Raw genomic sequence first — 14,601 nt, forward strand, 5'->3', positions numbered from 1 at the left:
GTGCATGGAGTATGGTCTTATTTGTTCTCAAGTAAAGCACTTATAGCACTTCTGTGAAACCTAACAGTTGCACTTCTCTGATATCAAAGTGGGAGCTTAGAGAACAAGAGTTTGATTCATCTGGGATCTTTTGGAGACTGCTGTATTTTAAGTTAGGTTCACTTCTGTGAGAGAGGAGCTATGTGTGTCCACATCTACACAGATGAATAATGTGAATAGTTGAATGAGAGAGTTTTAACATTGACTCTTATAGAAATTGATGAACACCTAAAAATAATGAGAATTTTCTTTCATTAATATAAGCCTCTCTTGTCCGTCAATAGCTAACCTGTGATTTTAAGAGCTATTTAGCATTGTTCTTAGTCAGTGACAATGAGGCGGAACCTCACATCAAAAGGAGAATGCTTATGCTATTGTCTAAGTCACATTTTAGCAAGTGAATGTTTTATGGGCTAACAGTCTTTCCCTATTATCATTTATGATTTCTAGAATCAGTTTACTGTGACTTCATATTCTATGGCACTGGAACTAAATTTTCTGTTTTAGTGCTTGAAAAAATTTACTTGGAAAAATTATATATGTATAACATATACATTACCAAAAAGATGAATGCCGTTAGTTACCTATGAAGAATATTGCTGTCATAAGTTTTGGCCTGGTGATGCCAATGTTTTATATTAAATACTCATTATGTCTGTGAAGGCTGTAATACTTTATAATTCCTCATGCATATTCTTGCTATAAGATTGGAAAAGTACTAACCAGGTAGGTAGATATAAATCTCCAGACTAAAGTCATTGTAGGCATGTTTTCTTTTTCTTTTAAAAAAATGTTTAAGACTTTTTAACGTTTTTTTAAATTTTTAATTTATCCACTTTATATCCCAATTGTAGCCACCTCCCTCATCTCCTCCTATTCCTACCATGTCTCATCCCACATCCTCCCCCCCCTTAGTCCTCAGGAGGGGGGGGGCCTTCTCACCTCTCATCTGAACCCAGCCTATCAAGTCTCATCTGGACTGCCTGCATCCTCTTCCTCTGCTCCACCAAGGGGAACTGAGCAACAAATGGGCACCAGAATCCATGTCAGAGGTAGCTCCTACTCCCCATATTATGGGAACCACAAGGAGACTGTGCTGCTTGTTGACTACATCTGAGCAGGGCGTCTAGGTCCTCACTGCGCATGGTCCTTGGTTGGTGCATCAGTCTCTGCAGCCCCCTACCCGCATCCCGCCAGGGGGCAGAGTTGTTGGCTCCATTGGTCTCCTTCTGGAGCTCCTGTCCCCTCCAGGTCCTTCTATTTCCCAACTCTTCTATAAATGTCCTTGCACTCAACCCCCGAAGTTTGACTATGAGTTTCAGCATCTGTGTAGAGAGGATTTTTTAGTGACTCTAGCTTCTGTCAAGTTGACATAAAACCATCCAGAACAAACTGGATCTCACAGAAGCCCAAAGTTTTCATCTTGCTGTGACATCACAGATAGACTATTTGTGATGCTCTATCGACAAAGAGTGCACTTAAGAAAAATATGTATGGAGGGATAATTGATAGGTCATAGGTCTTCTACTGAAATATCTTTTTGTTAATCTATTGTTTATTTCTGCAGCGCTGGAGAGTAACTCCAGCCTTCCATGAACGCTAGCACTCTCGTTCTGAACCTCATCTAAAGCCCAATACATTTGCTTGAAGTTCACACAAGTGCATGTATGAAGCAAAGAGTATATTTCTTTAGAGACCTGAGATTAAGTGATGATTCCCATCCAAAAATGAAATTTGACAAGGATGTGCCGCTGGGATGCTCTGGCACTCTGCACTAAATGCTTGGGAAATTAGGATGATTGCTAGGCGTGGTCTTGGAGCTCGTTTCACCAGTTCTATATTCATAACATAGGTCAATAGCACTCTTTTTGAGGGCAATGACTGTATTCCATCATATTTAATGGAGTTACCTCTTTTCCTTAAAGTGGGCTCTATTTCTCTTATTTCTATGAGTTTAGAACTTAGAACTTCAAAGACTGCTGTTAGTATTTCCCAAAGGATAAGACCCCATCGGTGGTTAAAGAAATTGGGATTGTGGGTTGGTAAATCTAGTTTCTGCTACATCAGGAACTATGGACCCCATAGGGTGGCCTTGTTTCTTGGCCCAAATGGAGTAGAAAAAAAGTTATGGAAAATATAATAATATTTGATAAAATGACTTTCTTAAGCACAAAACTCTGATATTTGGGGAAATATATATAAATTGATCCATATGCGAGTCAATATAAAGGGACCAGCGGCCTTTGTGAGGTCAGGGTGAGGAAGACTGTTAAGCATGCAAGCTTTATGAAGACGAATTTTGCATCTTCTTTTAAACTCAGAAAAGAAGCAATGCGACTTTGGGCCTGAAAACAAAGTTTTTAGCACATAAAAAATTAAAAAAAATAAGCTGGAACACCAGAGATCGTGTAGTCAGAGCTCTGTCTGAGAGCTTTAAGAATAAAGACATCCCGAGAGTCTTAATAACTCTCCATCTAGTGCCATCGCTTGCTGAAATGAAAACTCCAGCTCCAGGATGCCAAGACGACAACAGCCAGCCTCCCAAAGAGTCACATCGCAGCTGCCAATCATGGCCTGCAAGCATTAATTTAATGGGAAAGAGATTGGTTTTTATTTTCCTCAAAGAAGTTTACTACTCATAATTTACTTTTGAACTTTTTACATAGAAAAATGCATAACCACTCTAAACTTCAGAAACAGGGAAACTTTATAAATGTAGACAAATAGGAAAATTTATAATTCTGTCACAGAAGGTCATGACATCAAAATTATGCTTATTTCCCCTTGGTATTGTTTCAAACCATGGTTGGATACTTTGGTCCATTCCTCCTTTGCTACTTCTGCAGTCAATGCCACTACCAAATTTATCTCACTGAAGTAATTCCATATTATCACTACACTTCACATAGAAAGCTGTTATATGGTGTCTTTGTTTTTGTTTTTTTCCATAAAAAAGTGACATCTTACAGGTAATACAATGAAAATTCAGAAAAGCTGGTGAGTTTTAGAGCAGGAAAGGCTAGCTAGAGAGCTGGGTATACATAACTTCAATGTGTATTATCTTTAAGAAATTTCATTACACACATGTTTACCCTAAGACCTGTATAATACTTTTTCACTTAAAATACTACAGCTTTCCCAATGCCTCTAATACCATGCATAAATGCATTATATATTTAAAAACTGAAATTATAATATAATTACAATATCTCTTCCCCCATGCTTTTCTCCGCAAACCCTCCAATATAACCCTCTTCACTCTCATCCAAATTCATTTTTTAATTGCAGTCTATCCATTAAATTTAAGAGTTTTTCATAGAAATAGAGTTGTAAATACTTTTAGTTTTATATACATCGTCCTATTATTTAAGCCCAGATCATTGTGGCTCACAGTGTATGAAGACAAGGTTAACTGGACTTAGCCTAGGTGAGAAGTCAGAGAGAGATAGAGGCAAGAGCTGGTGCCTCAGTAAGGAGTTCCCTCTGCAGGTTGTTTCTCTGAGAGACACTCGCTGAGTCGGTGTGAACAAAGGCAGTTTGTTGTCATATGTGAAGAATCCGAGGCCTTCAATATAAAACTCTGGATGTGCTGTTTCATCTGTATTACTAAGGACAGCGTTCATTAAACTCAGTTTCTGTCTTATGCAATGATGGCTTTCCTCTTGACAAGTTATTTCTTAGCATTGCTTCCTCTTTGATTTTTATACCCGTAGTGAGTGGTGTGGAACTTCGTTTTCTTCAGTGAATAAAATTATCACATTTTTGAAGCTCTGCAAAAACTTCTCTCCTGGTCATTGAATCCCTATTGCAAAACTTGTTTATATCTTTTCTACTGACTATCTGTATTTAATTCCAGTTCTAAATCATGTGTTTTTTAAAATATCTTATTCAACATTATCTATCTGTCTAGTGACTCTAAATGAAGATGCTCAAAGGAATAGTGTTTTCTACAGAAGTAAGACATTCAGATGAAAGTTTGTCACATTTCTGCCAGTTGTTCCAACCAGCTAATTAGGAATCCACTCCTTAAAACTCTCCACCTAGACCATTTCTTGAGAATCCATATTATTACAACTGGCATTAATAGAAGAAATATCATGTACAGAAAGAGAACAAATTAAAAACACAAAGACCCAACAAAGAAAGAGAATTTTAGACAAATTTCCCTTATGAATATTGATGTAAATAAACTCAATAAAATACTCACAGACAGAAAACAGCACATCAAAAACATCATCTACTGTGGTCAAGTATGTTTCATCCCAAAAGATTGTTTAACACAGGAAAATCCATAAATGTAATCCACCATATTAAGAAACTAAAAGAAAAAAATCCACATGATTATCTCATTAGATATCAAATAAGATTTTGACAAAATCCAACACCACTTCATGTTAAAAGTCTTGGAGAGATCAGGGATACAATGTGCATACCTAAACACACTAAAGGCAATATACATCAAGCCAATTGCCAACATCAAGTTAAATGAAGAGAGACTCAAAACAATTCCATTAAAATTGGAGAGAAGACAAGGCTGCCCGCTCTCTCTGAATTGAATAAATATAGTACTTGAAGTTCTAGCTAGAGCAATAAGACAACTAAAGGATATCAAAGTGAAACGAATTGGAAAGGAAGAAGTTGAAGTATTGCTATTCACAGATATTATAGTATACATAAATGACTCCTAAAATGTTACCAGCTGATAAATACATTCAGCAAAGTGGCTAGATAAAAAATTACTCAAAAATATCAGTAGTCCTCCTTTACACAAATGATAAACAGGTTGAGAAAGAAATTAGGGAAACAATACCTTTCACAATAGCCACAAATAATATAATTCTAATTAAGCAAGTTAAAGACCTGTATGGCAATAACTTTAAGTCTCTGAGGAAAGAAATCCAGGAAGATATCAGAAGATAGAAAGATGTCCTGTACAAATGGATTGGTAGGATTAACATAGAAAAATAGCCATCTTATGAAAATAAATCTACAGATTCAAGGAAATCCACATAAAAATTCCAACACAATTAGTTTTTCTTTTTCTTTCTTTCTTTTTTGTTTTTTGTTTGTCGGTTTTATTGTTTTATTTTTCAAGACAGGTTTTCTCTGTGCAGCGTTGGATGTCCTTCACTCTGCTAGGCTCTCCTCAAACTCACAGAATCTCTCTCTGCCTTTGCCTCCCCAAGTGCTGGAATGAGGCTCTCCTCAAACTCACAGAATCTATCTCTGCCTTTGCCTCCCCAAGTGCTGGAATGATAGGTGTGTGCCATCTTGCCCACATTCCAACACAATTCTTTACAGACCTTGAAAGAGCAATCCTCAACTTCATGTAGAAAAACAAAAAACACAGGATAGCTAAAACAATCCAGTCCAATAAAAGAACATCTGGAGTTATCACCATCCCTGACTTCAAGATGTACTACAGAGGAGTAGTAATACAAACTGCATGGTACTGGTGTAAAACAGATAGGTTGGCCAATGAAATAGAATTGTATGAATTAAGTGAAATAGAAAAACCACACACCTACAAACAGTTGATTTTTTGACAAAGACACTAAAACCATACAATGGAAAAAAGAAAGCATCTTTAACAAATGGTGCTTGTCTAGCTTGGTGTCTGAATGTGGAAGAATGTAAACATATCCATATTTATCACCCTGCACTAAACTCAAGTCCAAGGGGATCAAAAACCTGAACATAAAACTGAATACACTAAATTTAATAGAAGAGAAAGTGAGGAATAGCCTTGAATGCATTGGTACAGAAAACAATTTACTTCACAGAACACCAATAACCTAGGTACTAAGAGTAACAATTAATAAATAGGATGTGATGAAACTGAAATGCTTCTGTAATGCAAACGACATTGTGAACAGAATAAAATGACAGCCTACAAACAGGGAAAATACCTTCACCAACCAATATATACATAACCCAAATAACCAAATTAAAAATCATTACAGAGCGAAACAGAGAAGTCTCAACAGACGAATCTCAAATGGCCTACAAACACTTAAAGAAATGTTCAATGTCATTAATTATCAGGAAAATACAAATCAAAATGATTCTGAGATTCCATCTTATACCTGTCAGAATGGCAAAGATAAAAAATTCAAGTGGCAACACATGTCGGCAAGGATGTGGAGCAAAGGGAACACTTTTCCAATTCTGATAGAAGTGCAAACTTGTACAACTACATTGGAAATCAATTTGGTGGTTTCTCAGAAATTTGGGAATAGTTCTACCTCAAGATCCAACTATGCCACTCCGGGGCATATACCAAAAGATGTTCCACCATACAACAAGGACATTTGCTCAACTATATAGCAGCTTTATTCATAATAGCCAGAAACTGGAAACAACCTGAGTAATGAATAAATATATAAATGACAAAAATCCCAATATAGTCTAGTAAATGATACATGCAACAAATTATGAATTTTCTCTTATAATATCTAAGGTAAAATTATTTCTTTTATGATTTTATAGACTTAATTTTCATTTATTCGTAGACCAAATTATAAATGTTAATTTAATACTTATCCATTGATTTTTTCCCCTCAGTCTTTGTGGATTAAAACACTGTAAAACATTTTGAGACTATATGCTTGTTGTTTGTGTGTTGGTCACATACTCAATGGTAGTTTCTTATAGGAGAATTTCTCTGTTCTCTTTCTGATGTCATGTTGCTGTGTGTGTTCATTCCTTTGAAGAAGATTCATTTATTGTGTGCCAGAGTACTGCCCAGCTCTACTGAGCCTCAAGAACTACAAAAGGCTGGTCATATGTGTCAGCAATTCTTCTCTCTCTTGCTCCAGGTCGAAGGATCTCATAAAGGAGGCCATTCTTGACAATGACTTCATGAAGAACTTGGAGCTGTCCCAGATCCAGGAGATTGTGGATTGTATGTACCCCGTGGAATATGGCAAAGACAGCTGCATCATCAAGGAAGGAGATGTGGGGTCACTGGTGTATGTCATGGAAGGTATGGTTAGTAGCTTCTTCCTCTGCCGCTCACTCTCTTCCCATCTTCTTCCCAAGGATTGCAGTGTATTTTGTGGAAGGATGCCTGTCGCTCTTCTTTTGTTGGGAAACAGTTCACACGAAGAGCTAAAAGCTCTATTAGGTGCCGTGGTTGTCTAATATGAAGTCTTGGTATTCACACCTGGAGAGAGTTGTTGGTTTGCTAACTGAATGAAGCTGCACACAACTACACCGCTGAGCGTGCTGACCAGGCATGGATGATAATTCACGATAATGGGAAGATTTTTAGGTCAGACAATCAGCATGATCAACTCTACCCTTAACGTTTAACACATGACTAGGGTTCCTGTTATGATTCCTCAGATAAAGATGATGTTTTCAGTCACTTGCCTATGTATCACAGAGGCAGCGAAAGCTTAATGACATATTAGCTGTCTAATTAAGAAGAGGGATAGTGTGTTCCACAAAACCTCTGGAAACTGAGATAGAAATTGTTTTGATGAACAGCTTATCCATTGACTATGTAAATATGCTTTATGTCTATGTAAATTGTTTTTGTTTTTGTTTTTTTTGAGAGAGGGTTTTCTCTGTGTAGCCTTGGCTGTCCTAGACTCACTTTGTAGACCAGGCTGCACCTGCCTCCCGAGGGCTGGGATTAATTTATATCAGTGGTTCTCAACTTGTAGGTCATGAGCCTTATGGGGGTTGAACAACCCTTTCACAGGGGTCTTCTAAGACCATTGATAATATCAGTTGTTTATATTACAATTCATAACAGTAGCAAAATTACAGTTATGAAATAGCAATGAAACATGTGCTCTTTCAGCATTCAGAAGGTTGAGAACTACTGATCTATATGAATATGTGATGTAAAGTATAGTGCTTTATTTATTTTTTACATATACATTTATATTATTACACATATATACAATAGACTACATACAACAAGAAGGACCACAAAACAATCAGGAATTATATAAATGTTACATTCATAGTATTTTGGCTATTTGTATTTGGCATCCTTGAAGAAAACATCTTTCCTATCTTGGTGAGTCTAAAATTCTGAATGTAAATCAGTATCTATCGTATCTCATCTCTATCAACCTTATATCTATCTAGACCTAAAAATGTCTTAAGCCCAAAACAACTAAGCTTAATGGTAAAACTAAGCTATTTGGTCTCCAACCCCATCAATGACTTCAGAATGATAAGATTAATTACCTGAGCATATAGGAAGTGCAGTAAGCAGCTTCCAAAATGAAAAAATAACAGAGACAGTTTGCTGCCTGAACAGTCAGCCCAAATTCTCTATAATGTTGGAGCATCATCTTCAGTCTTCTGGACTAGTGTATCTGATAGACATATTTGTGAAGCAGGAACTATTGAGGACTTGCTTACACTGTCTTGGCAGAGTTTGGCCGTCGACTCTGACTGCATCCAAACATGCCTATTACGCAGAATTCTGTCTGTGCCTGAAATGAGGATATTTTGTCCAGTGGCTGTTTTGTCACCTTTGCAACCATTTTCATAAAGAGAATCTTTGATACTTATCATCTTCTTTGAGGTAGGCTGGGTGTTGCCAGGAGTTAATCTGTTTTATTGTCAGAGATTCCTTAAACTAATAAAAACATCTTTAAATGCCATTATTCTGTGGGTCTCTGAGGTTTTTGAAGACCTTATCTAACTATTTTCTGTAGTAAAATGATCCTTTCAGACACTTAAAATTACAACTAAATAAAGTATCACTTTCACATCTCATCAAGAATTGTTTGGGATTAGCTTCCTAAGGTAGTAGTATAGGTATAAAGGAGGGAAACCTGCCTCAGGCTCATCTCAAATGTATAAGTGGTTTACTATATATTTTATAGCTTATTTTCACAACGAAATGGGCATTGGCCTGATTTAGGATGTACTGTTTGTTAATACTTATACTATGGTCTTCTTTTTATTAGAAAGGTAATCTTCAGTTTACTCTCATTAAAAATATCCAGTTTAGCAATTTAAAATCCTAAATATATTTTCAGGAATCTCACCTGGTAGTTAATTTCTTTTTAATCACACATCTCTTCTGTGTATTTTGAAAATTGCCTATGTGAGTTAACTCTTTGAGTGGAATCACTATTGTTGGTTTTTAAAATAAGATATTTACTAATGACAATAACTTATTTAAATTCTTATTCTTGCCAGATACTGTTTAGTCATTTGCTAATTATTAAAGTCTCTGCCTTTATTATGTATGAATCATGTCACAAGAACATATGCTATCTATGCACTAGTACATAGAAAAGCTGGTGCCTGGAGAAGTTAGATCATTTGGACAAGAGTGTTCCACGAGGCTATTCAAGTATGAAGCTGAGCTCTGGAATTCCCACACTCAAGTATTCAGTAACGCTAACTTTCCAAGGACAGACAGAGACAGAAACAGCATGGGGCTTATGACTATCCCAGTTCATGGACTCACAGAGATGCACAGTATCAAACTACATGATGAGAAGTGGTATAATTACAATAGGGGAAAAGTCTGCCCAGGCAGAGTGGCAACAGTTCATAATGAGAGCAAGCCAGGACTTTCTCTTTCAGATCTGCCACCCAGGCTCCCTGGAGTGTCTTACACACCTAGCTGGGAGCTAAGCTCTCTGCAGAAAATCTGCAACTAATTTGTCTCCTCCTTAGTTTATTGTTTTCCATTGAAGGAATTGTGATTTGTCCTAATTCTTAGTTCACCACTGTGTACTTGTTGTTTAGGGTTAAACTCTTTGAACATAGGAAATGCCATTTTTTTTCTGTCTAAAATCACTAGCATTGATTTTATTTTCACACATTTAAATAGTAAAAAAGCATTCCCAAGAGCCACCTCTTAGCTTATGACAGAAATGACTGTTGGAATGGGCCCTTATGCTCTACCTTTAAGCACTACCGGATAATCCGTAGCATTCACAAAATCAAGAGTGGAAAGATTGACATTTGAACAACTTGGTTTGATGCATTTTTGGCAAATTCATGGTTGCAGGTCTGCATACATTACATATACTCAAAACTATTAGTTTCATGCTAGCCATCCTCTGTGGTAAACTTACACATTTCCCAGTGTCACTGTTAGTCCCCTCCAACGTTTTTATTTTCTGTATGGCATTAAGTGACATTGTGAATGCCGACATTCAAAGAGTGATTTTACATAAAACCGGACATTAATGATATATCTTTCACTTAGCATTCAAAATGCTACCTGTGTGTATGAGGGAACTGAATTCATTTCCATATGCAATAGTTGTAAGTAAATGTAACAGGAGAAACAGAGCATTTTATTTTACTAATGTCGGGTGTTGCCTGTTGACCTTAGGAGTTTTTATGTTCACTCAGAAGCTATCTTTTTTAAAATAGTTGAAATGTAAGTGTGCTGAGTTATTATTATAATCACTTTAGAGATCTACACTTGTAATATTTATGCAAAGAACCATGTTGATACATGTATAATCATATTATACTAAAGCAAAACAAAATATGTATTTATGAAAGCTTATAAACAAGGAAAATCTTAAATACCAAATATGCATTTTAAAAATAATATTTCATATGTGATAACAGAGCCAGAGACAGGGAACTGAGACATTTATATAGCACATGGAATAATTATAATGTTTTTGGGGATACAAAGTACAAAAGAGGTTTTAATATGGTGGATCAAATTCCACATTTATAAAAACTGGCAATATTTTGCTTATGTACAGTTTAGGAAGAAAATATAACTCCTTAAATGCTTAAACTGCTCTCATATGGAAATATAATTATTTTGCATGACCCTAGGTAACCAGAGGAAAAATGCAAGTTACAAAGAAGTTTAATTTAAGTTATCTGGAGAATCAATAATCTACTAATTAAAACCTTTAAAAATGAAATGAGCAGCTTTATTTGGTAGCAAAAGCACTTTCTGGAGGCATTTTTTTAACTGAAGAAAGAGCAACAGGGCATTGTTTTCTTTTCTTTGGTGGATGGAGAGGAGAATTATGAAATTTTTATTATTTTTTATATATATACTTATATTAGTATACATACATACAGTAAACTACCTAAGCAAGAAGAACCACTGAAACAATCAGGAATTATATAAATATTACATTCATAGTGTTTTGGCTTTTTGTATTTGGCAACCTTGAAGAGAACATCTTTCCTATCTTGGTGCATCTAAAATTTGGAATGTAAATCAATATTGATCATATCTCATCTTTATCAACTTAAAATATCTATCTAGACCTAAAAACACCTTAATCCCCAAACAACTAGGATTAATTGTAAAACTAAACTATCTGGTCTTCAACCCCATCAAAGACTTGAGAAGGAATAAAATTAATTACCTGCCTATACAGGAAGTGCAGTAAGTAGCCTTCATAGTGAGAAATTGACAGGGACAGTTTGATGCCTGAACAGTTGCCCAAATCTCTCAATAACTTTGGAGCATCATCTTCAGCCTTCTGGCCCAAAATATCTCACAGACATATTTGTGACGCAGGTACTATTGAGCACTTGCTTACCCTATCTTGGCAGAGTTTAGCCGTCATCTCTGCGTGCATCCAAGCTTGCCCACAAGGATGTTTTGCCCAGTGGCTGGTTTGCCACATTTGCAACCATTTCCATAAGGAGGTTCATTGATGCTTATCATCATCTTTGAGGTAGACTGGGTGCTGCCAGGAGTTAACTTGTCTTCTTGTCAAAGAATCTTTAAACGAATAAAAACATATTTAAATGTTGTATTCTTTCGGGCTCTGAGGTTTTTGAAGACCCCATCTAACTATTTTACCGTACCCATCTATAGAATCATATTTATCTATTAAACCTAGGATGTATGTTCTTGTGATAGAAATAGACTAGTAATTGACATAACCATGATTTGGTCAACTAACAATTAACTTGTATTATTTAATTATCCTAAGCAGCCTACAATCACACTTTCAAAGCATTAGGAGTAAGCCTTGTATTATAGTTGAGTTTTATGGGTATAATACTTAATATTAGAGTAGAAAAATATATATACTGTGTGTGAAGAATAATCTTAAATTTGAATTTTATATCAATGTATCAAAATTAAACTTATTTTGCATCAACGTCTAGAAGCATTTTAGAAGTAATTATGTAGCACATTCTAGGACTAACTCTGTGAGTGAAAGAGGACTCCTGTGTCTAAACCATATTTGCAACTATTCCATCTCCCCTCAACCTGGTAATTCTGAGCCCATTGGTTTGTGAGTGAGCACTCTCCAAGTTAGTTTGTATGATTACTTAGGTCAAAATAGTTCCTTCTGAGCACTCCAACCACACAAAGCTCATGTATAGTATTGAATAGCCCTAAATTTTCCATGACCCTAATAATCCTGAGATGTCATTTGGGCATTTGATGGGTTTGTACTGTATTTTGTTTCATCACACATGTTACAGTCCATATACATTTTTTTAGCTTCCCATTATAACTGTATTATTTCTATTTTTCCTTCCAAGAAAGTACCTTATATCTCTTAGATGATACCAGATATCTTTCTAAAGTGTTTTTTTTTAAAGATGATAATATCTGATTGTGATCTGTTACGTTCCCATTTTTGTTTCTTTTATTTGTGGTAAATTTATTTGGCTAACATTGAACTAATCTGCGGAATGGATACTCAGTGTTGTCTTGTGGCTTTACCCTGCCTCTTTCTAACTGCTAATGAGGTATCGCTTCTTTTCCTATACCTAGGAGCCATTTTTCCCCACTCAAGAGTCTTCGTTAGTCTGCTCAATTTCTGATGGGAGTTAACATTACATATTTGGAGCTTATCCTTGACAATTATCATCATTGTAAATATTTTTTTCTTATCTAGAGCTTGTATTTTTGTCTTAGTAAAACCAGAGGGATAACTGTTATTAATTTGAATGCAGTAAAGTATATCTTCTTATTTTTATATGTTCTTGGTTTTGTGTCTCTTTCACAAAGCCTGGAAGGTAGTGTTTGTCATGCATATGTAAGTATTGGTGCCTGTAAAGGCATGGGTTTGAGTCAGGCATGTGATGCATTAAGAAGTTTCCTTCTCAAAATATGAAGTTGGAAAATATTTTATATTGTGCATTGTTTTCCAAAATGTTCTAGAATGTAAACCATCCTGAGAGATGGCAAATATGTTTTTGAATGTCCCACAGTGGGTTCCCCCCGCCCTTGGGAGTTGTTATATATTTGGAAACAATGACAAGTCATTTAGTGACAGGTTTGAGTATTAAATTGAGCAATATACTTTTTGACTAAAATATACTAAGGATATTCTATATGTATCATTACAAAGTAAAACTTTTGTTGTATAATCCAAGCAGAACTACCCAAATGTTTTGACCAAAGCCACTGTCATTGAAAACTTCCCCACTTGGAAGAAGGATATTTTTTATTGTTGTTGCTTTGTGTTTTAGACACTGGGACTCTCGTTCTGTGCCTCAGGCTGATCTCAAACTCGAGAGCCTCTTGCCCTGGCCTCCCAAATGCTGGGAATATTGCCATGCACTGCTGGGCCTGACTTTGACTGGCAGATTTAGCTAATCAGTCCTGGCATGACTTTGTAAAATGAAGCCATACTAGTTGAACTTTATTCGTTCCATTACAAAAAGGCAGCATTGTGACTTTTCTCCATTTTTTTGGAGATTTCAGAAATTGTAGGTAATTGAAATTTACCATGCATAGAGTTTTCAGATAGTAGCAGGAAAAAGGTAACCAATTTAAAAAAAAGGAGCCAATGTGCCATCTGTAATTCAATTCCCAAATCACACAGTTCAAATGTAAGTCTCCTTTCTCCATTTTACTGTCACTTTGAATAATTATGGATCTTCGAGTTTATTTCTATTCTCGTTCACTTTGCTCAAATGTCAGTCTTTCTACTCTCCATTTTGAAGGAATGCCAGCTTTGGAAGTTCAAATATATATTATTTGGGTGAAAATTAAGAACAAGTGTAGCATGGTTGAAACAGTGAGAAGAAAATGTGATTAGTACCTGGACCAGAGTGTAATAACACTGATTTCTTGATAACAAGGTCAGGCTCACCTCATTCGTCATCACATAAAACTGCTGGGCGGTGTGCATTCTAAACATTTAATAAGACCTAATTAGACCTTGTGATTGTGGACTCATTTTTAAAAACACACCCACGAATTTCCCTGGAGGCTCTAATAAGATTTCCAATGACTTTCGTGGCAGGCTAGTTAGACTAATGTGTTTAGTATCCATCCTCTATTGAGACATCCTTGAATAGCTTGTAATGGTTTTGGCATATTCTCCAAGAAAGGACAGAAGTTCCCCAAACAGGGAAGTTTCAGACTATGGCTACTGTGGCAACAGTCCACCCCAAAATACAGACCCCAATATAGACACTATTGGATTAAGCCTCAGAATTCTCCATTGGCCTCCCTTTTGAGAAATTAAACTATTATGGCTTGGAAAGTTGCAGGCTAGTGTTTATGCTTAGGTTACTCTAAAACCTATTTCAACAAAAATATTTTTTGTCCTAAACCTGTATAAGTGTCACACAGAGATTTAGAATTATAATACATACAACTTAAAAGGCTATTAA

General features: G+C 35.9%; 1 protein-coding gene across 2 annotated transcripts in view; it reads left to right on the plus strand.

Moving 5' to 3' along the window:
- Positions 1 to 14,601, plus strand: part of PRKG1 (protein kinase cGMP-dependent 1) — a 1,157,800-nt gene that overhangs the window by 158,339 nt on the left and 984,860 nt on the right. For both annotated transcript variants that reach the window (XM_084764176.1, XM_084764175.1), the window contains exon 2: positions 6,858 to 7,024. In XM_084764176.1, coding sequence (XP_084620302.1) covers positions 6,858 to 7,024 — 167 coding nt within the window. The remainder of the gene's footprint in view (positions 1 to 6,857; positions 7,025 to 14,601) is intronic.

This window comes from Acomys minous (genome assembly GCF_964271855.1).
Source record: "Acomys minous genome assembly, chromosome: 2".
Classification (NCBI taxonomy): domain Eukaryota; kingdom Metazoa; phylum Chordata; class Mammalia; order Rodentia; family Muridae; genus Acomys; species Acomys minous.